The sequence below is a fragment of the Rhinichthys klamathensis genome, unplaced genomic scaffold, assembly GCF_029890125.1.
Source record: "Rhinichthys klamathensis goyatoka isolate OS25496 unplaced genomic scaffold, OSU_Roscu_1.1 h1tg000004l_1, whole genome shotgun sequence".
Classification (NCBI taxonomy): Eukaryota; Metazoa; Chordata; class Actinopteri; order Cypriniformes; family Leuciscidae; genus Rhinichthys; species Rhinichthys klamathensis.
In genome coordinates, this window is record NW_026606557.1 from 78,899 (window position 1) to 103,429 (window position 24,531).

General features: G+C 37.5%; 1 protein-coding gene and 1 long non-coding RNA gene across 3 annotated transcripts in view; one reads left to right on the forward strand and one right to left on the reverse strand.

Moving 5' to 3' along the window:
• The first annotated feature begins 2,843 nt into the window (after positions 1 to 2,843).
• Positions 2,844 to 3,427, forward strand: LOC130085076 (uncharacterized). 2 transcript variants are annotated; one of them, XR_008807101.1, is made up of 3 exons: positions 2,844 to 2,863; positions 3,087 to 3,110; positions 3,321 to 3,427. It is a non-coding gene; the product is annotated as an uncharacterized LOC130085076 (long non-coding RNA). The 2 variants fall into 2 exon arrangements; XR_008807102.1 differs by having other exon boundaries at positions 2,855 to 2,886.
• LOC130085066 (NACHT, LRR and PYD domains-containing protein 12-like) overlaps positions 3,219 to 24,531 on the reverse strand; it is a 36,406-nt gene continuing 15,093 nt past the window's right edge. The window contains exons 5-11 of the mRNA XM_056250628.1: positions 21,441 to 21,614; positions 19,427 to 19,600; positions 17,412 to 17,585; positions 15,950 to 16,111; positions 3,952 to 3,998; positions 3,321 to 3,875; positions 3,219 to 3,275 (exon numbers count right to left, since the gene is read on the reverse strand). Of these exons, the coding sequence (XP_056106603.1) occupies positions 3,262 to 3,275; positions 3,321 to 3,875; positions 3,952 to 3,998; positions 15,950 to 16,111; positions 17,412 to 17,585; positions 19,427 to 19,600; positions 21,441 to 21,614 (1,300 nt within the window). The 3' untranslated portion in view covers positions 3,219 to 3,261. The remainder of the gene's footprint in view (positions 3,276 to 3,320; positions 3,876 to 3,951; positions 3,999 to 15,949; positions 16,112 to 17,411; positions 17,586 to 19,426; positions 19,601 to 21,440; positions 21,615 to 24,531) is intronic.

Here is a 24,531-nt window from a genome sequence, read left to right on the forward strand (position 1 = left end):
AAATTAATTTAAAAGTCCCTTTTTTTCTTTTCTTTTTTTTTTGTATTGCTCTTTATTTAATTATTTGTTTGTTCTAGTCTGTTTGTTTTTTTTTTTTTTTTTTTTTTCTGTACTAGCGATGCTCAACCTAAGGCTGAACAATTGAGGTTATTTTCAGAGATTTGTTAATGTACCTTGTTTGTTTGTGTTGTTGAAGAATAAAAAAAAAAAAAAAAAAAAAAAAAAAAAAAAAAAAAAAAGTCTGGACGATGGGGCGGGGCGACACTTTTAGGCGGGGCGACACGTGTCGCTCCGCCCACCCCCAATTTAATTGGTTTATAATACCGCAATCTTATTGGTGTAAACGATTCAGGTCTGAGCATGCGCATTCCTTAATGTACGATTTTGTGAATGATTTGGCCGTATCAAAGAAAAATTAAATGCTAACTTTAATCGTATCTTATTATCAGTTTACCATGGTAATTTTTGTTAATATCTATTGGCTAATACTTTATTATACTTAAGACACAGTATAGATTAAGTTATTGTTTAAAAACGAACGCTTGGTGACCCACTTGTACTTCAGGGAGATGTTTTACATTAGATTAGTGCGTCATTCACTTGGCTTCTTCATATTTCTATCAGGATCGATGGATCAGCACAAACTCGGGATTTTACGCAAATGATGATAATTGACTGTAAGAATGTAAGCAGCTGATTTTAAATTCTAAAGCATGACCGTTTTTTGTTGTCATTTTTTTAACGAGATTGTCCAATGCTTGCATTATTTATTTGGTACAAAGTGCAAATAAAATGTTTAATGGCAAACACGTTTCCTGGTTGATTACCTGTTCATACAAAATGAGGGCCTATTGGTTCTGTAAAGCCTTATGTTATATTTTTTAAAGATTCATGTTTTCTAATAAGTGTGTCAACCGGTTATGTACGACTGTCTATCTGTGACTGTGACATCAGTAGGCTATATTAAAAATCCAATTGTTTATTCATCCACCATCGCATGGTGGCTACTGTTCATGTTCATGTAGGCTACTGGATAAAAATGGTTACAAATATTAACACTCACATATAGGCTAGCTGCATAACCATAAAAAAACACGCTGCTATAAATCTGTGCAATTATAATAGGCTGTAATAAAATAAACATAAAAATAAAATAAAACACACTTTCGGATTTATCCTTTGTTTTACTGAAATACAGGGAATTATCATAATTTGTGCAAAATCCCGAGTTTGTGTTTATTCACTGATCCTAATGGAAAAACGAAGAAGCACGATTAATTGAGCTCTGCATGACATGCGGACAAATATTGTCTAAATCAGCCCACATAGAAATGATCTCTCCTTTGATCTGCCAGTAATTTCATGCAGTCATTCTCATTGCCCACCAAAAGTGGCACTGACTTATCTGTAGGGTAAATTAATATAGTATAGCTAGGCTAAATCTCAAACAGTGTATTATTTATCAGCAACATATGATATCGCCAAGCCATAAAACTGCTCAATATTAAAGCTTATATGACTTTTTGTAAAGCTGCTCTGAAACGATGTGAATTGTGAATACATTTTGACAGTAACTTCATCTAACTTGATTCGTAAGTTCATCAAAACATTATCCAATTGATCGTTACTGAAATCGCAACGGTTATCACTTAATATAGTACTACGGCCAAACAGCGTCATAGATAATTCATAAACTCGTACATAAAAGAATGCGCGCATGCTCGTGGCTCAAGCGTCTATGCCAATAAGATTGCTGTATTATAAACCAATAAAATCGGGTGTGGGCGGAGCGACACGTGTCGCCCCACCTAAAAGTGTCGCCCCGCCCCATCGTCCAGACTGCACTCTGGGGCTACTCAATATCCTGGCCAGAAAAAAAAGACCACACAGATTTCTATATAGGGAATTTATTTTTGGATTGTCATAGTATATATTACAGTTCAAAAGTTTGGGATCAAGAAAAGTGTATTATTAACAAAGTGCATTTATAACTTTTTTTAAGTATTTTTTTTTCAGCATGGGTTAATTAAATTGATCAAAAGTGACAGAAAATAATTTTACAATGCAGTTTTATAAAAATGTATCGGTGTTTCTACAAAAATATGAAGCAACATGACTGTTATAATAAATGTTTCTTGAGCATCAAATACTCTTATTAGATATATTAAATAATATTATAATATATATAATCATATAATCATATTATAATGATTTCTGAAGGATCATGTGACACCGGAGACTGGAGTAATGATGCTGAAAATTCAGCTTTTATCACAGGAATAAAACTATACATTATATAATATATTCACATAGAAAATTTATTTTAAATTGTATATTTCACGATATTACTAACAAAATATCAATACCTATTTTTCTCTTTCATTTTGGTGTGAAAATCTTTTGTGAGATTCACCCAATTCAGAATTTGCCTTGAATTTATAATTTCTTTGAATTTAACTTATATTTATGTATTTTATAAATTTATGCATTAATACAAGTTTCTGGAAAATCATCTTTCTCCAGAACATCATATCATACAGCAGAATCATCGAATACAGAATCAGTGAAATATATTCACACAAAGAAGCAACAAAAACCCAGAAAACATCCGGCTGATATTCTTAATATGATCAACAAGATCTTCAAACCAACATCAAACACGTGTGTGTGTGTGTTGTTTAATGTGACACAGAGACACTGAAGAGTTATTATAAACTCTAAATCCCTTACAGAGGGGTTCAGTGTGTGTGTGTGTGTGTGTGTGTGTTTGTCAGTCAGTTGTGTGTGTGTGTGTGTGTGTGTGTGCGTGCGTATTAGTCAGTGTGTGTGTGTGTGTGTGTGTGTGTCAGTCAGTTGTGTGTGTGTGAGTCAGTCAGTTGTGTGTGTGTGTGTGTGTGTGTGTGTGTGTGTGTGTGTGTCAGTCAGTTGTGTGTGTGCGTGCGTATTAGTCAGTGTGTGTGTGTGTGTGAGTCAGTCAGTTGTGTGTTTGTGTGTCAGTCAGTTGTGTGTGTGTGCGTGCGTATTAGTCAGTGTGTGTGTGTGTGTGTGTGTGTGTGTGTGTGTGCGTGTGTGTGTGTGTCAGTCAGTTGTGTGTGTGTGAGTCAGTCAGTGTGTGTGTGTGTGTGTGTGTGTCAGTCAGTTGTGTGTGTGTGTGTGTGTGTGAGTCAGTCAGTTGTGTGTTTGTGTGTCAGTCAGTTGTGTGTGTGTGTGTGCGTATTAGTCAGTGTGTGTGTGTGTCAGTCAGTTGTGTGTGTGTGTGTGTCAGTCAGTTGTGTGTGAGTGTGTGTGTGTGTGTGTGTATGTGTGTGTCAGTCAGTTAGTTGTGTGTGTGTGTGTGTGTTTAATGTGACACAGAGACACTGAAGAGTTAACATTATAAAGTCTAAATCCAGCATAAAGTGGTTCAGTGAATGTGTGTGTGAATGTGTGTAAGTGTGTGAGTGTGTGTGTGTCAGAGACGCTGTAGAAGGACAGAGTGCCGGCCGACACGTCCACAAACACTCCTACTCTCTTACAGGATCCTGGATCAGCAGAAACAGCAGTGCGGTTATTATTGTGCCAGACAGAGAGACTGTGATCAGACCAGCGGCTCAGACTCCAGGACTTCTTATTCCCTCCAAACACACAGTCACTCCATCCTTTCCTCCCGATTCCTTTATATGACACTGATATATGAGCAGCTCCACTGCATTCAGCCTCCCAGTAACAGCGTCCAGTCAGACTCTCTCCACACAGAACCTGAGGATAACACTCAAATCTGTCTGGATGATCAGGATACGACTGACTCTCTGACACACGCGTCACCTTTCTGTTCTCCTCAGACAGAACGAGAAGAGTGTGTGCTGTGTTTGGATCCAGTGTGAGATCAACGGCGTCTGAACACAAGAACACACATTACAACAGAACATTTACAACTACACACACTAAAACTGTGTGTTTGAGGACTCTTACATTTTTGGGGTCCTGCTGCAATCCTGAACTCTCCTCCGTGATCCACACTAGAACACAGAATTACATCATTTACTATTTAATTAATGATTCATAATATTATTAGTTGATTAACGCCATTTATCATTTAATCAATTTTATTATTATTATTAATTTATGCCATTTTATATTTTATATTATTTCCTTTGTTTAATGTTGTGATTGAGTGGTTTGAAGGGATGTTTGTCTTCATGAGTGACAGACGAGAGAGTTTCTCCATCTCAAGTGTAACGTCACCGGACGATGTTGAGGAACTGATTTTGCTATAATAACATTTGTACTAGTCAGATGAAGTCTGAATATTGAAACATACGCAGATTATTCTATAAGCGGCTCTTCTCATCGTCTCCCGCTTCTGTGTTTCTCAGTCAAACTCTCAGACTGAATAATAATAATAATAATAATAATAATTCTCAGGCTGAATGAAGACTCGTTTCTTCTGTAGCCGGGTCGCATCTAATATCTAATATATCGTGCTTTTTAGAACTGAACTCAGAGAATAAAGATGAAAAGAAAATATCTAAGTGGAGCCTAAAAAAGACAGAATAAGCAGATGATCAAATACATTTTTTTTTTTTTTTTTACAAACTACTTTTTCCTGGACTATCTGAAGATGAAAATGAATCAGCTGAAAAATCAGAAAATATTTATAGGCTTATAAAGTCTAGAGTTATTTCTTTAGGGGTAATTCATGTCTAAAACACGTTTCTATAGCGCTCAGGAGCTGCCGTTGCTAAGCAACCATGAGCTGCGGTCTCCATGACAACGAGGATCTTTCAGCAAAGGATAAACTGATGTCCAGCACGGAAACCCTTACAGTGGCTCTGATACTAGATTCATTACTGGAGAAGAGGGAAAAATGCTGGTCCTCCATCTTGCCTGAGCTTTCAGTGTTGCTACGGGAAGGGTGAAGCTGATTGGTTGTTCTCGTCACATGACCTGTGGTGTGTTTGCTGCTTATTGAAAAGCTGGAAGTTGAAGTCTATTCTCGAACTTGAGAGAAAGATGTGACGTGAACTTCCCTTATTTTGCCCGTTTTCTTTTGATGCGTGAATAAAACATCACTAAACATTATTTAAATGAGAGATATTTAAAGTGTGTCTGAAGTAAACTTGCAATAGTTTCACTTTAGCAGAATCAAATATTCTGAAGTTTATCTAGTATTTCTGGATAACTAAAGTACATTAAGTGCAACATTAGTTCCAGTTTAGCAGACTTTAAACAGCTTTCCTAAACAAATAGAGAATATCAGATGAACCTCAGGAATTTTTTTTTAAATACACATAAGAAACCGTGAACTGACATGCGAATATAATCTCAGAATTATAGATATTTTCTAGATGCAGATTATATTGAGTTCTGCATCAGTATAAATGCGTGTCAAGATGACGGAAACAGTTTATTCTCGTACTGATGACGTGTTGTGCCCACTTGTGCATGTATAACACACTGGCATTGCGTATTAAAGGAGTAGCTCACGAGTGTGAGTGTGATGAGTTTGTGGAAGAAGAAGAAGAATGATCTATATTTAAAACTTTATAAAGTAAAATAACTCGCTTCCGGCCAAACGAACATACGGATTCCACTTAAGTGTAAAGCGCAACTTATGCGAGTAATGCGACGCACTGCTGATATTTACTCTACGCCATGACACACTACACTCCTGACGTCACAATGCGCTTCATACGCCAGTAGACTGTGTGTGGCCGGAAGTAATGTTACTTTGGAACGTGTTAAAGATAGATATTTTTCTTACACAAACTCATGGCTTCGCTTCAGAAGGCCTTAACTAACCCTCCGGAGCCTGTGGAGCACTTTATGATGGAGAGATGCACTTTATGATGAAGAGATGCTCTTTTATGATGATAGATGCACTTTTATGATGGACAGATGCACTTTTATGATGGATAGATGCACTTTTAGGATGGATAGATGGACTGATGCACTTTTATGATGGATAGATGCAGTTTTATGATGGATAGATGCACTTTTAGGATGGATTGATGCACTTTTACGATGGATAGATGCACTTTTAGGATGGATAGATGGACTGATGCACTTTTATGATGGATAGATGCAGTTTTATGATGGATAGATGCACTTTTATGATGGATTGATGCACTTTTACGATGGATAGATGCACTTTAATGATGGATAGATGCTCTTTTATGATGGATATATGCACTTTTATGATGGATTGATGCACTTTTACGATGGATAGATGCACTTTTATGATGAGAGATAGATGCACTTTTATGATGGACAGATGCGCTTTTATGATAGATAGATGCACTTTTAGGATGGATTGATGCACTTTTATGATTGATAGATAGATGCACTTTTATGATGGACAGATGCGCTTTTATGATAGATAGATGCACTTTTAGGATGGATTGATGCACTTTTATGATTGATAGATGCGCTTTTATGATGGATAGATGCACTTTTAGGATGGATAGATGCACTTTTATGATGGAGAGATGCACTTTTATGATTGATAGATGCACTTTTATTATGGATAGATGCACTTTTATAATGGATAGATGCACTTTTATGATGGATAGATGCACTTTTATAATGGATAGATGCACTTTTATGATGGATAGATGCACTTTTATGATGGATAGATACACTTTTTTGATGGATAGATAGATGCACTTTTATTATGGAGAGATGCCCTTTTATGATGAAGAGATGCTCTTTTATGACGGAGATATGCACTTTTATGATGGATAGATGCTCTTTTATGATGGATAGATGCACTTTTATGATGGAGAGATGCACTTTTATGATGGATAGATGCACTTTTAGGATGGATTGATGCACTTTTATGATTGATAGATGCGCTTTTATGATAGATAGATGCACTTTTAGGATGGATAGATGCAATTTTATGATGGATAGATGCACTTTTATGATGGATAGATGCACTTTTATGATGGATAGATGCACTTTTATGATGGATAGATGCACTTTTATAATGGATAGATGCACTTTTATGATGGATAGATGCACTTTTATGATGGATAGATGCACTTTTATAATGGATAGATAGATGCACTTTTATGATTGATAGATGCGCTTTTATGATGGATAGATACACTTTTTTGATGGATAGATAGATGCACTTTTATTATGGAGAGATGCCCTTTTATGATGAAGAGATGCTCTTTTATGACGGAGATATGCACTTTTATGATGGATAGATGCTCTTTTATGATGGATAGATGCACTTTTAGGATGGATAGATGCACTTTTATGATGGAGAGATGCTCTTTTATGATGGATAGATGCACTTTTATGATGGATAGATGCTCTTTTATGATGGATATATGCACTTTTATGATGGATTGATGCACTTTTACGATGGATAGATGCACTTTTATGATGAGAGATGCACTTTTATAATGGATAGATGCACTTTTATGATGGATAGATAGATGCACTTTTATGATGGACAGATGCACTTTTATGATAGATAGATGCACTTTTATGATGGATAGATGCACTTTTATAATGGATAGATGCACTTTTATGATGGATAGATGCACTTTTATAATGGATAGATGCACTTTTATGATGGATAGATGCACTTTTATGATGGATAGATGCACTTTTATAATGGATAGATAGATGCACTTTTATGATTGATAGATGCGCTTTTATGATGGATAGATGCACTTTTATGATGGATAGATGCACTTTTATAATGGATAGATAGATGCACTTTTATGATTGATAGATGCGCTTTTATGATGGATAGATGCACTTTTAGGATGGATAGATAGATGCACTTTTATTATGGAGAGATGCTCTTTTATGACGGAGATATGCACTTTTATGATGGACAGATGCACTTTTATGATGGATAGATGCTCTTTTATGATGGATAGATGCACTTTTAGGATGGATAGATGCACTTTTATGATGGATAGATGCACTTTTATGATGGATAGATGCACTTTTAGGATGGATAGATGCTCTTTTATGATGGATAGATGCACTTTTTTGATGGATTGATGCACTTTTACGATGGATAGATGCACTTTTATGATGGATTGATGCACTTTTAGGATGGATAGATGCACTTTTATGATGGATTGATGCACTTTTACGATGGATAGATGCACTTTTATAATGGATAGATAGATGCACTTTTATGATTGATAGATGCACTTTTATGATGGATAGATGCACTTTTATAATGGATAGATAGATGCACTTTTATGATGGATAGATGCACTTTTATGATGGATAGATGCACTTTTATGATGGATAGATGCACTTTTATGATGGATAGATGCACTTTTATAATGGATAGATAGATGCACTTTTATGATTGATAGATGCACTTTTATGATGGATAGATGCACTTTTATAATGGATAGATAGATGCACTTTTATGATGGATAGATGCACTTTTATGATGAAGAGATGCTCTTTTATGACGGAGATATGCACTTTTATGATGGACAGATGCACTTTTATGATGGATAGATGCTCTTTTATGATGGATAGATGCACTTTTAGGATGGATAGATGCACTTTTATGATGGAGAGATGCACTTTTATGATGGATAGATGCACTTTTTGGATGGATAGATGCACTTTTATGATGGATAGATGCACTTTTAGGATGGATAGATGCTCTTTTATGATGGATAGATGCACTTTTAGGATGGATAGATGCACTTTTATGATGGATTGATGCACTTTTAGGATGGATAGATGCACTTTTAGGATGGATTGATGCACTTTTAGGATGGATAGATGCACTTTTATGATGGATAGATGCACTTTTAGGATGGATAGATGCACTTTTAGGATGGATAGATGCACTTTTATGATGGATAGATGCACTTTTTTGTATGGATTGATGCACTTTTATGATGGATAGATGCACTTTTATGATGGATTGATGCACTTTTATGATGGATAGATGCACTTTTTTGATGGATTGATGCACTTTTACGATGGATAGATGCACTTTTATGATGGATAGATGCACTTTTATGATGGATTGATGCACTTTTACGATGGATAGATGCACTTTTATGATGGATAGATAGATGCACTTTTATGATGGATAGATGCACTTTTATGATGGATAGATGCACTTTTATGATGGATAGATGCACTTTTATAATGGATAGATAGATGCACTTTTATGATGGATAGATGCACTTTTATGATGGATAGATGCACTTATTTGATGGATAGATGCACTTTTATGATGGATAGATGCACTTTTATGATGGATAGATGCACTTATTTGATGGATAGATGCCCTTTTTATCTAGGGGTGGAACGGTACACAGAAGTCACGGTTCGGTTCATACCTCGGTTCAGACATCACGGTTCGGTACAATTTCGGTACAATGGAGGGAAAAGCAAAACAAAAATGCAGAAGGCATTGTATTTTTAAAATAAGTTTTATTAATAAAGGCATAGAACCAGTTTATGCACTGACAATAGTTTTATATAATTAGTTTATTAATTAAATTAATAAAAAGACAAAAAGACCTTGCAATATGTTTGGTAATTGTACTATTAATTAAAAATTATTTTGCTATATTTCAGATCAATATATTTGTTTTCCTTAATTTTAATTAACATTATGAATTGACAATGTAACTGTAACGAGGTGCGGTGAAGGCAGATAGGAGGCTGGATCCAAACGCAGTTTACACGCTTTATTAAAGCAAACTATAATTCAAACAGAGACTCAGAACGTGGAACAAGAATCTTTACACTGGGAAACCAACACTCACGTTAATCCTGAAACATATAACAACTCACAAAGACAGGGCAGAAACACAGGGCTTAATTAATCAGGGACAAACGAGCTAGACAGGATAACAAGGGGGCGTGGTTAACAAGAAACACCTGGGATAACTAATGGACAAGACAGGGAACCACTAAACATGACAAGACACAAACCCACATCGTGACACAACCCCCCCCTTAAGGAGCGGCTTCCAGACGCTCCAAAGACGATCCAGGTGGGGGGTAAAGTGAAGGCGATCCTGGGGGAGGGATGGAGGGCCAGGCCCGTGCAGGGGAACGGGACCAGGACATAGCCACGACGGGCCTGGACCGCAGAGCGTGGGCAACCAGGGCGGAGCAGGACGTGATGGTGGCCAGGGCGGAGCAGGACGTGATGGCGGCCAGGGCGGAGCAGGACGTGATGGCGGCCATGGAGGTGAAGCCCCTGCAGACGACCATGGCGGCGCAGCCTTCATGGTCTCCTCACCGGACCCTTGGCCCCCCCCCAAAAAATACTTGGGGAAATCCACGGGTTCAGGAAAGCCCACCCGGAGCTTGAAGGGCACAGGCAGGGCGAGGCGCAGAGGCGGGGCCGGCAGGGCGAGGCGCAGAGGCGGGGCCGGCAGGGAGAGGCATCTGGGAACACCCTCCGGAGCCTGGCGAGCCAAACGAGTCCTCCTCCTCCTTCTGCGACGGCGCTTCACTGGGCTTGAAACTTTCACTTGGCTGGATTCACTTGACTTGGAACTTGACTCACTTGACTTGGAACTTGACTTGGAACTTGACTCACTTGACTTGGAACTTGACTCACTTGACTTGGAACTTGACTCACTTGACTTGGAACTTGACTCACTTGACTTGGAACTTGACTCACTTGACTCACTTGACTCACTTGACCCACTTGACTCACGTGACTCACTTGACTTGGCGGCACTTGACTCACTTGACTCGGCGGCACTTGACTCACTTGACTCGGCGGCACTTGACTCGGCGGCACTTGACTCACTTGACTCGGCGGCACTTGACTCGGCGGCACTTGACTCACTTGACTCGGCGGCACTTGACTCACTTGACTCGGCGGCACTTGACTCGGCGGCGCTTGACTCGGCGGCGCTTGACTCACTTGACTCACTTGACTCGGCGGCACTTGACTCACTTGACTCGGCGGCACTTGACTCACTTGACTCGGGACTTGACTCGTTCGCGCCGGCTGGCACGCGTTCAAACTCCGGTTCGGCTGGCGAAAACTCCGCCGCGGTCTCTGGATTAGCAAAATCAACAGGACCAGTGCGGAATACGGGCTCGAGGGGTCCGACACGAAGAGTGGGTTTGGCGGAGCAGATGTGCAGCGCGGGTTCGGCTGAGCAGACGTGAAGCGCGGGCTTGAGGAGCGCGGGTTCGGCTGAGCTGAAGTGAAGCGCGGTCTCTCGCCGCTTCTTCTCCTCCACGCCCACAGTAAATGATGAACCGCTCCTGAAGAGGGCCAGGTTGACATTCCCCTCCAGGATCCAGCTGGTACAGTCATCCGGCATTAACTGGGCAACGTCCTCGTCCAACCCGCTCCAAAACAAGTCCATGAGCTCGAGGTCGTCTAAAGCCCCCAGACGACTGCACGACATAAAGTCCCTCACGTACCTCTCGATGGACTGGCCTTGCTGAAATATCGAGGCAAGGAAACTTCTGAGGGCCTGGTTGCTGACAACTGCTGGATCCATGTCTTGGTGAGTTGTTCTGTAACGAGGTGCGGTGAAGGCAGATAGGAGGCTGGATCCAAACGCAGTTTACACGCTTTATTAAAGCAAACTATAATTCAAACAGACTCAGAACGTGGAACAAGAATCTTTACACTGGGAAACCAACACTCACGTTAATCCTGAAACATATAACAACTCACAAAGACAGGGCAGAAACACAGGGCTTAAATAATCAGGGACAAACGAGCTAGACAGGATAACAAGGGGGCGTGGTTAACAAGAAACACCTGGGATAACTAATGGACAAGACAGGGAACCACTAAACATGACAAGACACAAACCCACATCGTGACAGTAACATTATTCTCATCTGAATTATAAATAATTGATTTCTGCATACAAAATAATACTACCATTAAAAACATTCAATTTTCTTTTTTTAATGAATGTAGAATGTGTAAGATTAGTGCTCAGAGGACAAGAAATGAAAACCAATGCAATATGACGAATGTCCAAAAGACGGGACCCACAGACTGTTTTGAAATGGAGTTGGATTAATATGTTTTGCTTTTAAAACAGTGTGTGTGATTTTGGTTGGGTGACAGTTGTAGGTTACAGTTCAGGGAACTACACTGCGACCAAAATGGTCGCATATGCGACCTTTTGAAATGCCATTGCGACCCTAATTTTTAATGGGTCGCAAATGTATCACCGTTTGATTATTTTTGTACCTACCTAATGTTTTAGGCAATATGCTATGATTTACTATGAGCATTTATTAAAACAGAAATGTGTATTTTAAGAATAGGCCTACGTTTTATAACGCGCTCTGAGCATTCAACACATCAAGTTGGCTTCGCGGATTCGCGCTTGTTTAACTGAGAGAACGAGCAGAGAGAGTGAAAGCCCCAGTCGCGCGCGCGCTCTCTCTCCCTCCCTCGCTCATAATAATGGATTGAGTTGACTGAATATCTTTGAGAATACACGATGGTAAAAGGTCGGAAGACCGAAGTTTTTTTTTTTCTGAACTACCACTGGCTGTGAATTGTGCTAAAATAACGTTGCCTCATCTTCTCTGAAAAGCTTTCCACACATTCAGATGGCATAAACCACTCTTTCAATAAACAAAACAAAAAATCTATCTGGTGATGAAATGTTTTCTGTGTTGAGACAAATCTTGTGCGATGTCCTAAACTGCCTGGATAATCACACAACGTGTGCCGTGGTCCGTTAATGACACGTCCGATTCGCGAACTGACTCCTTTGAACCGATTCACTTTAATGAATGGTTAAAATAACAACTGATCAGTCCAACACTGAACTCAAGAGTCATTCTAGAATGATTCATTCTTTCCAAGTAGAGCTATTCAAGTCATCTGGTGAAATTGTTTTTATATCGCAATATATATTGCAGAAAAATCCAAATATCGCAATGTCATTTTTTTACCAATATCGTGCAGCCCTACTGTAAATTCTGTGGGCCTTCAATTGCAGGACTGTCCAAATTTGTAACTGCGTCAAAACAATTCAAACACGAATCATTGAAGCTTCACAATGACATATTATATTTATTTTACTTTTCCTTGAGAGTTCAGAAGTCTGCCCATCTGTGCCAACCATAGCATGGTGAAATCCAAAAGAAATTAATTTAGCACTTTATTGTGTAGGCTACTGTATTTTCTATTGCAGTAAATCTATCCCAACCATTTTTAAAGAAAACAAGAAGGCATGTGTTTTAAAAGATGGAGAGTAAAATAAAAAGCACATCTGTATGCAATACAGTTTCACTATTGGTCATTATTATCCAGAGCGGCTTACTATATAAATAATTTGTGCGACCAAATCATGTTTTGCGCTAGTAACTGAAAAAGTTAGTAGCGCAAGTGCCACCAGTGGAAAATGTTAGTGTAGTTCCCTGCAGTTTGACAAGAGTTTACAGTGACAAAAGCACAATGTTGTGTTTTATTGCGAGTGTACACAAATATAAGTAACACTTTGCAGGTTTAATGATCTGTATGAACAAAATGACGGAGTAGGCCTATGTTTATTATGTTTCCACTGTTCGATCTCACGCCTCTCTCTCTCACACACACACACACACACACACACACACACACCAGCATTGCAATCTTGACATCGCAGCCTGTTCATTATGCGGTCACGGTCACACCAAACGCGAATAGAGCGTCAAATTCGCGTCTAGTTCGACGCTAGTCCAAAGCGAATAGGATGCGCATATAAAGCCAACGTTTGAAGTGAACGCGCGTTCAGAGCTAAGCCGATGGTACAGATTATGTGTCCCTAAAGAACCCGCGTATCTAACAGTAGTTCCGCATTACATTAATTAATTTGCACCCGAGTTTTATTTATTTTTATACCGTGTATTCTCCGTGTAAATTCGTGCACCGAACCGTGACGCCCGTACCGTTTCGGTTCGATACAAATACATGTACCGTTCCACCCCTACTTGTATCATGGATAGATGCACTTTTACGATGGATAGATGCACTTTTATGATGGATTGATGCACTTTTACGATGGATAGATGCACTTTTACGATGGATAGATGCACTTTTACGATGGATAGATGCACTTTTACGATGGATAGATGCACTTTTATGATGGATAGATGCACTTTTACGATGGATAGATGCACTTTTTTGATGGATAGATGCACTTTTTTGAGGTTCATACTGATGGTTGTAATCCACTGTCATTATGAAGGTTTCCCGGGTTCGCGTTTTTGAGGTTTGCGCAGAGATCATTTTTTAAATTATTTTTTCTTTTATTTTTTTAAGGCTTGTGCTTTGGAATCTATTTCAGAGTTTGCGTCCTCGAGCCTCTAGCCACTGCTGTTGTGCGGATGAGCGGCCGGAGCGCATTAAGGGTTTTCTGTTAGAACAGTGTCGTGTTAGCGGCCCCTAAGCTAATGTCAAGTCAAGTCATCTTCATTTATATAGCGCTTTTAACAATGTAGATTGTTTCAAAGCAGCTTTACAGAGATAAACATATAATTTAAGGTAACAGAGATTGGTTTGGTTTTATAGCTGTTCTTGAATAATGTTATTTCCAGCTAAAGTTAGTTTTGGTTGATTCACTTCCGGTGAAATGATCATTTGTTATTAAATTAGGGGCCGCTAAGACGACACCGTTCTCTCTAAACAGACTTTAAACGCGAGCCTGTGATAAACGCTGACGGCATTCACATGCGCATTAGGAATTGATTCTATAGTTATGTGCAGTTGAATATATCTGCGCAGGTTTGTAATTCCCTACAAACCATGCCTAAATAAACTACTTGTCTTGCCTATAAATTTTGATACAGAATTTTATTTTATTTTATTTTATCACTTCGGGGTTGGTACGCAAACCGAAATAACTAATGGTCTTTGCAACGGAAGTGAATCAATCAATCAATCAATCCAAAAACTAACTTTAGCTGGACAATAACTTTATTCTAGAGCTGCTGTAAAGCCAAAACAATCTCTGTTTGATAGAAGCGCTATATGAATGAAGTTGACTTGACTAAATCATGGGCTAATTTTCATTTTAACGTGAACTAGTCCTTCAAGCTCAACATAAGGTTTGACCAACATAGATCTTGACATTCTGAAGTTTAAACTCTAGTCTAGGCCTCAGCAATGTTTTCCCCGCACTAGAAAATTGAGTCGGAATGCACACAGACTAATTATGAGCTACAGGCAAAATTTGATTTGATTTGGTTAACTACAAAACATCTGATGTGTAACATTATATTACATCCGTTCAGTACAGTTCGTGTTAATATATAGGCTGTCTGTCTCAATGTTAATCAAATAATTGTGGTATCATGGAAAAAAAAAAAGTTGAATTTATGACTTGGTGTGTGCAAAGTTTGGTGGTATTACCAGGGATTTCAAGGTATGGTTGCTAGGTGATTTTGTTTTGGAACTTTCAGAAAACTAACTCAATTTTTCTCAATATTGACTTTATTGACTTCAAACAGGTGTAGCTCAGTAATTTTTTTGTCTGATTCCAGCAAATCATACATTTTTGAAAATGTTTTTTTAATAGAGAATATGAACATAACAGTAACACATTTTTGAAAATTTGCTCATTGTGACAAATATGTTCAATCAGTGATGATAACTTCAGTCATATCAGTTTCCTAATAATGTATGATATTTTTTATGGAGCAGGTGGAATAAAAAAATTCTCTATGACTAAAGCATATAATCATATTATTATTATTATTATTATTATTATTATTATGTTCATCATGGGCAATCCATTCTCTATATCCATTATTGTACCTGTTAATTTATTATGAATGATAATTGTGAGTTGTAATATTTCTGAACATTATTTGTGGTATGCATTAAGAGGATAGATAGTTAGAGAACTAAAGTATCATCTCATGACAACCACAAAAAAAGGCTCTAATGGAAAACTCAGTCTTTCTCAAATTTAACACTCACACACACACACACATCAGACATGATGACTGTTACTGTTCTACATACTTGAGTTTGTCCAGATGTTTGAGTGCATCAGAGAGCAGCTTCACTCCTGAATCTCCTGAGTGATTGTAGCTCAGGTCCAGCTCTCTCAGGTGTGAAGGGTTTGAACTCAGAGCTGACGCCAGAGCAGCACAACCTTCCTCTGTCACCATACAGCCAGATAACCTACAACAACAAGTGTTTATGTTAGAGTGCTTCATTATTAGAGATGTACAGTAAAAATATAGCCTCACCCAGGGGCTGCGCTAGGGGTGGACAAACGGGGCTGAAGCCTCAAATGTTTTAAGTAAAGTCTCGAATGTTTTGTTACCTTGTCTTTGTCAAAGAACTGAACAATTATTCAAAACAAATAATTGTGAACACAAAGTGCCCAATCCCCTTAATTTTTTTTAATAGATTCTCTACACTAATTAAAATTAAAATTAGTGGCAGTCACTATTTACAAGGATTACACCCCTCTCAAGGCGATCGGCGGGCTTCATCTGGGAACCTGACATCCAGACGCTCGAGAAGAGGGACAGGCGAGGGCGGAGCGTTCACAAAGAAAACTGCTCACAATTTGTACAGGCAGTTCCCTGGAGAACTGCCTGTGCCCGCTCTTCCTTCCTAGACAGAAAAACACACAGTTCGTGTGTGTCACCCGGCTTCAGATATCTTGAGCACGGGTCTGCACACTTCTGAAAGCATTTCATAATTACCTGATTTTCAAAGCGGTTACAGAGAAAACAGTCCCTGAAGACAAAAAGGATGTTGTCCTGTTTGCAAGGCACCCATTTATACTTCCAGGTCACATGTTAATCATTCAGATTAATGATTCACGGGCTGCCGCCGGGCAATGTGTTTGACGTGATTTGATTGTGATTTCAGACACCTGTCACGCCTGAGGCGTTCCCCAAAGCGTCATTCGACGCAGTGCGTCCCTTTCGAAAGGGAACTCTAGCTGGTGGATGTCACAGAAATGAAGGTGACACAAATCTACAGCATTAATGTCTTAAAGATTTGGAAAAGGGGGAAAAACTTGTATTTCTAGAAACATTGTGTCACTATTTGGGTGACCCAACAAAAACAAATTAGCATATTTTTGGATTATTTCTGTTTTTAAAAGGATCCAAACACGAAGATGATTCATAAATTTAGTAAAAAAAAAAAAAAAAACGTCAGAAAAAAACAGCAACAGTGGTTAATGTAGGACTGGTCAGTAAAATTTAAGAGACAGGGCTTAGAGAAGGGTCATTTGTCATGAAAATATGTCAATAAAATGATAAAACGGTGCAGAATATAAACATTTTTACTTTTTGCCCCAAAATTTTAGACAACACTGTATACACATTTCCAAGAGAGCAGTTAGATTTGTGGTAGGCTTATGAAGGAAAAAACAGAACAATTTTCTCTTTCCCAAAATGTTTTCTTCTTAAACTTGCTTGGCGGGGGCCTGTACTAATTATCATCAGTGTGAAACACAAACCTCAGTATGTTCAGTTGACAGTTTGGACTCTTTAGTCCAGTAGAGAGCAGCTTCACTCCTAAATCCTGCAGGTCATTGTTACTCAGGTCCAGCTCTCTCAGGGGGGAGTTTGATGATTGTAGAGCTGAAGCAAAAGCTTCACAGTGCTGATCTGTGAGATTACAGCTTGCCATTCTGAAAACAGCAAGGACTCTAGTTAAAACGCATGCTGTTGTGCTGATGTCCCCTTATGCAAAGAAAATATAGTTCCATATATTTATGATCAATATATTAAATGGTGTTAATATATTGAAAATATACAGAATAATATATTGTATTAGAATATTAAAATACAATGAATAATACATAAGGAATTGTCACTTTTCATATATTGAAAAATATGTGACAATATATTTATTATTGCACTAATGTGTATTCATGTGTTATTTTCTCTTGAGTTATGTTTCTGCTATACAAAATAATTGGGTTGAGTTTACGAGGAAAGTTCTGTTGGTATTACTTAAAGCTGCAGTCGGCAAGTCGGGCAGATTGAGTGGACTTAGGCAAAATTTTGAATGTTTACAACTCTCATGTCCCTTCCCCCACTATCAACGAATACCCTCCCACCGAGTTCATGCTCGTCAGTGCGTGTGCACCAGATTTTCAGTGAACGCGCCCGTCTCATCAGCATCCATCAACACCATGGATTATTTGGAGGTATGCTGTCCTGGCTAATCTACTGATAGATTGAAATTGCTAACGTCATTTATACTCTAAATGAGCTTACTTGATTTTACGCCATCACTCTTCGTTACTACGCGAACTTCCGCAAACTTCAGGCGTGTGCATGTGATTGTAACGTGCGTGAGGGGTGGCGTGTGCCCGATCTGTGATTGACAGTCAGATCTCACACCCCCCTGCGCTGATTGGACCCGATGATCTGGGAGCTGTGGATTTTTGCAAAACAAATAACACGCTCCAGGTGGAGTTAGAAGCTCGGGTTTTTTTCTAAAACCACTTTTTTAGGTTGTTATGTCGGATTATAGTGTCTATTTCACTGAATATGATAAAAAAAAATTTGCTGACGGCAGCTTCAATTCTAACTGGTCTAACACAAAATACTCATTTTAAATAGTCGCCCCAATTATTTTTTAGACAAAATTAGGCAATATTTTGCTTGAGAATGTGTAAGAAATAATTGAGAAATGTAAAGCAACAGGTTTCCAAACTAAAAAATATCGCCTTGGTGTAACAAAAAAAAATGTAGGCAACTATTTGCATGGGAATTTGCAGTGTCACACCCGTTCTTCCTCTTTTGCATCTGCTTCCATATATGTATACCCGCACTGCGGGGCAGAATGCGAGGTGCAAATCTTGGACACCAATATGCATTGGTCGAAAATACAAGTACTTAGAACTGCAGTTTTAACACTAACAAAAGTTCGAAAAGAGTGGGTATAAGCTCAGAGCTTAAATAGACAAACGTATACAAGCAAATGATAGACAGTTAGAAGTAATCAAACCATAATGAGTCTGGGCAATGGGTTATGGGAGATGTAGTTCATGATGGAGAAGCTAAAGAGTCAGAAATAATGTCCTCTGGTGGAGATCATGGAGAACTCTAGCTGGTGGATGTCACAGAAATGAAGGTGACACAAATCTACAGCATTAATGTCTTAAATATTTGGAAAAGGGGCAAAAACTTGTATTTCTAGAAACCATGTCACTATTTGGGTGACCCAAAAAAAAAAAAAAAGCATATTTTTGGATTATTTCTGTTTGTATTTAAAAGTATCCAAACACGAAGATGATTCATAAATTTAGTAAAAAAAAAAAAAAAAAAAGCAACAGTGGTTAAAGTAGGACTGGTCAGTAAAATTTAACAGACAGGGATTAGAGAAGGGTCATTTGTCACGAAAATATGTTAATAAAATTATAAAACAGTGCAGAATATTTAAAAAAAAAATGTTTTACTTTTTGCCTCAAACATGCTTGACGGGGGTCTGTACTAATTATCATCAGTGTGAAACACAAACCTCAGTATGTTCAGTTGACAGTTTGGACTCTTTAGTCCAGTAGAGAGCAGCTTCACTCCTAAATCCTGCAGGTCATTGTTACTCAGGTCCAGCTCTCTCAGGGGGGAGTTTGATGATTGTAGAGCTGAAGCAAAAGCTTCACAGTGCTGATCTGTGAGATTACAGCTTGCCATTCTGAAAACAGCAAGGACTCTAGTTAAAACGCATGCTGTTGTGCTGATGTCCCCTTATGCAAAGAAAATATAGTTCCATATATTTATGATCAATATATTAAATGGTGTTAATATATTGAAAATATACAGAATAATATATTGTATTAGAATATTAAAATACAATGAATAATACATAAGGAATTGTCACTTTTCATATATTGAAAAATATGTGACAATATATTTATTATTGCACTAATGTGTATTCATGTGTTATTTTCTCTTGAGTTATGTTTCTGCTATACAAAATAATTGGGTTGAGTTTACGAGGAAAGTTCTGTTGGTATTACTTAAAGCTGCAGTCGGCAAGTCGGGCAGATTGAGTGGACTTAGGCAAAATTTTGAATGTTTACAACTCTCATGTCCCTTCCCCCACTATCAACGAATACCCTCCCACCGAGTTCATGCTCGTCAGTGCGTGTGCACCAGATTTTCAGTGAACGCGCCCGTCTCATCAGCATCCATCAACACCATGGATTATTTGGAGGTATGCTGTCCTGGCTAATCTACTGATAGATTGAAATTGCTAACGTCATTTATACTCTAAATGAGCTTACTTGATTTTACGCCATCACTCTTCGTTACTACGCGAACTTCCGCAAACTTCAGGCGTGTGCATGTGATTGTAACGTGCGTGAGGGGTGGCGTGTGCCCGATCTGTGATTGACAGTCAGATCTCACACCCCCCTGCGCTGATTGGACCCGATGATCCGGGAGCTGTGGATTTTTGCAAAACAAATAACACGCTCCAGGTGGAGTTAGAAGCTCGGGTTTTTTTCTAAAACCACTTTTTTAGGTTGTTATGTCGGATTATAGTGTCTATTTCACTGAATATGATAAAAAAAAATTTGCTGACGGCAGCTTCAATTCTAACTGGTCTAACACAAAATACTCATTTTAAATAGTCGCCCCAATTATTTTTTAGACAAAATTAGGCAATATTTTGCTTGAGAATGTGTAAGAAATAATTGAGAAATGTAAAGCAACAGGTTTCCAAACTAAAAAATATCGCCTTGGTGTAACAAAAAAAAATGTAGGCAACTATTTGCATGGGAATTTGCAGTGTCACACCCGTTCTTCCTCTTTTGCATCTGCTTCCATATATGTATACCCGCACTGCGGGGCAGAATGCGAGGTGCAAATCTTGGACACCAATATGCATTGGTCGAAAATACAAGTACTTAGAACTGCAGTTTTAACACTAACAAAAGTTCGAAAAGAGTGGGTATAAGCTCAGAGCTTAAATAGACAAACGTATACAAGCAAATGATAGACAGTTAGAAGTAATCAAACCATAATGAGTCTGGGCAATGGGTTATGGGAGATGTAGTTCATGATGGAGAAGCTAAAGAGTCAGAAATAATGTCCTCTGGTGGAGATCATGGAGAACTCTAGCTGGTGGATGTCACAGAAATGAAGGTGACACAAATCTACAGCATTAATGTCTTAAATATTTGGAAAAGGGGCAAAAACTTGTATTTCTAGAAACCATGTCACTATTTGGGTGACCCAAAAAAAAAAAAAAGCATATTTTTGGATTATTTCTGTTTGTATTTAAAATTATCCAAACACGAAGATGATTCATAAATTTAGTAAAAAAAAAAAAAAAAAAAGCAACAGTGGTTAAAGTAGGACTGGTCAGTAAAATTTAACAGACAGGGATTAGAGAAGGGTCATTTGTCACGAAAATATGTTAATAAAATTATAAAACAGTGCAGAATATTTTAAAAAAAAATGTTTTACTTTTTGCCTCAAACATGCTTGACGGGGGTCTGTACTAATTATCATCAGTGTGAAACACAAACCTCAGTATGTTCAGTTGACAGTTTGGACTCTTTAGTCCAGTAGAGAGCAGCTTTACTCCTGAATCCTGCAGGTCATTGTTACTCAGGTCCAGCTCTCTCAGGGGGGAGTTTGATGATTGTAGAGCTGAAGCCAAAGCTTCACAGTGCTGATCTGTGAGATTACAGCCTGCCAATCTGAAAACAACAAGGACTCTGGTTAAAACACATGCTGTTGTGCTGATGTCCCCTTATGCAAAAACATATATATTTACTTATATTCATGATCAATATATTAAATGGTTTAAATATATTAGAAAATATACAGAATAATATATTGCATTAGAATATTAAAATATAATGATTAATACATAAGGAATTGTCACTTTTAATATATTGAAAAATATGTGACAATATATTTATTATTGCACTATTGTGTATTCATGTGTTATTTTCTCTTGAGCTATGTTTCTGCTACACAAAGTATTTGGGTTGAGTTTACAAGAAAAGTTCTGTTGGTATTACTTAAGTCTAAATGGTCAAACACAAAATACTCATTCAAATAGTTGCCCCAATTATTTTTTTAGATAAACCAAGGCAATATTTTGCTTGAGAATGTGTTAGAAATAACTTAAGAGAATTGAAGATAAATTTAAGGCAACAGGTTTCCAAACTAAAAAATATTGCCTGGTTTAACTAAAAAGAATTGAGGCAACTATTTGAATGGGAATTTTGAGTATTTTGAACTCAACTAATTTTTGTTTGACCAAATAGACTTTACATGCACTGTAAAACCTAACAGTACTATTTACTCAATTAAATTGAGGTCACTGCACTCAAATAATACTGAAACTCTAAGTGTTTTGAATGACTGAAACAGAACTCAAACTGAATGAGTTATAGAACATTTCTAGATCCCAGAATGATAATTGAATAATAATTGTATAGTTAAGTTAATTAATCATCAATTAAGTGATGATTGTTCATTAGTGATTAACACCTGCTGTTAACAAGCAGAATCACTGAAGGAAAGAGAAACACAAGAAATACAAGTTTTAAGGTCACCATGATGGAGATCAGCGTTTGCTTTAGTTGGGCTCTTGACCCTTGACGTTTGAGTACAAGTCTTTCTTTGGCTGCTGGAATTGAGTGTTTATAAAACATTTGCTATGGCCCAAAAGTCAAGGAAAAGTATGATCGGGTGATGATGGTCAAGGTTTGATGATGACAATCATCACTTAATGACTTGATACACTGATCTCATTCAGAGTCTAATCTCTGATTATATTATTAGTTGTATTTGAAAATAGATTCTACAACATAAGAACTAGCAATGTTATGAATTTCAGATAGTATGAAGAATTTTAAAGAAAATGTGATTCATTACCAAAACTAACACAGATATCAAGAATCAGCATATGAATCTCAACAATGGTGACCATTAAAAAAAAACTATTCATACTGCAATGCATGCTGGGTACTACCATAATGCAAACCTTATCCATGGCTCCCAGCATGCATTGCAGCATTAATCATTTTTTAATGGTGACCATTGTTGAGATTCATATGCTGATTCTTGATGTCTGTATAAGTCAACATGATACCATAGAGGTTTTTAAAATCTGATTGAAAGGGCCTTGCAGCAGAATCACAGTTATTTTATAATTATTAATACAAGTTATATATCACCTGTTTATCAGAGAGTACTCTCTAGAAAAGATCAGAGAATCAAGACACCAAATGTTGATTCATCATTCCATAAATCATCATCAAAACAAAATTTTCTTTTGGCTTTTGTGCAATAACAAATGTGTTATATAAACACTCAGTTACAGCAGCCAGAGGAAAAACCGGTGTTATAAAGTCAAGGCTCAAGAGCCCAACTAATGCAAACACTGACCACTATCATGGTGTCTTTAAATGAAACTCGATAAATCATCTTCATCTAAACCTCTGTTCATTCACAATAATAACTTCTGTAGACGCATGGTAAAAGTCAAACTGGTTAGTAATAAGTAATAATAAGCTGGTAATGCTGTTTGTGGAGTTGTTCAATCCTCCTCTGAGATCGTGAGAGATTTCAAATTATTCTATCTTCAGTTGATTTCATCTAATGTTGTGGTTGGAAGTCAGTTGTAGTTCTTGTGTTTCTCTTTCCTTCAGTGATGTTAACAGCAGGTGTTCATCATTAATGCTCAACAATCACTTAATTAATCACTTAATTAATCACTTAATGTATTGACTGCAATATCTACTTTTAGTGAACTCAACTGAAATAATTTCAGAGTACTCATAACTATTGTTTTTTATAAACTTAAATGAATTGAGGCAATCGGTTTCCTCAAATGTAATGAGTTAGCTTAACTCATTGGATTTGACTTTGTGTGTGATATTGTGAGCTAGCAGTAACTGCAAGTGCTCTTAGTTCATTTAAAGTTAGTCATTTCACTGTTTTTACTCAAAGTGAAGTTTCAGCTATATACAGTATTAAATGCAGTGTAAAGTTTAATTGTGTTTTAAGAAATATTATTGTTTTAGTGAACTCAAATAAAATAAGTTCAGAGTACTCATAACTATTGTTTTTTATAAACTTAAATTAATTGATGTAATCGGTTTCCTCAAATGAAATGAGTTAGCTTAACTTGTTGGGTTTTACAGTGTGTTTTCAACATGTACATTACATTATTCAACATTATTCAATATATCGTAATATATTAATGCAATATATTATTCCCCATCATCACACATTTTGGATGTATCTCTCATCACACTCAATTCAATTCTTAAAGTCTCTACTAATGAACTACTGAGTCAAATCGGGTGTGTTTGACAAGGGAGACATCAAACAGGTGCAGTGTTGGGGGACCCAGGACAGGTTTGAGAAGCACTGACTTAGTTAACCAAATTCACCATAAAATATCATGTTATTTTTACATTCACTATCTGGTCAAAATTAAAACAAAGATTTTACTTAATTAAAAGTACATTATGTACATCAGGGATCTTCAACTCCAGTCCTGGAGGGCTGATGTCATGCAGACTTAAATTCCAACTCTAATTAAACACACCTGTCTGTAATTTGCAAGTAAATCTGAATTAGGCTACGTTCACACTG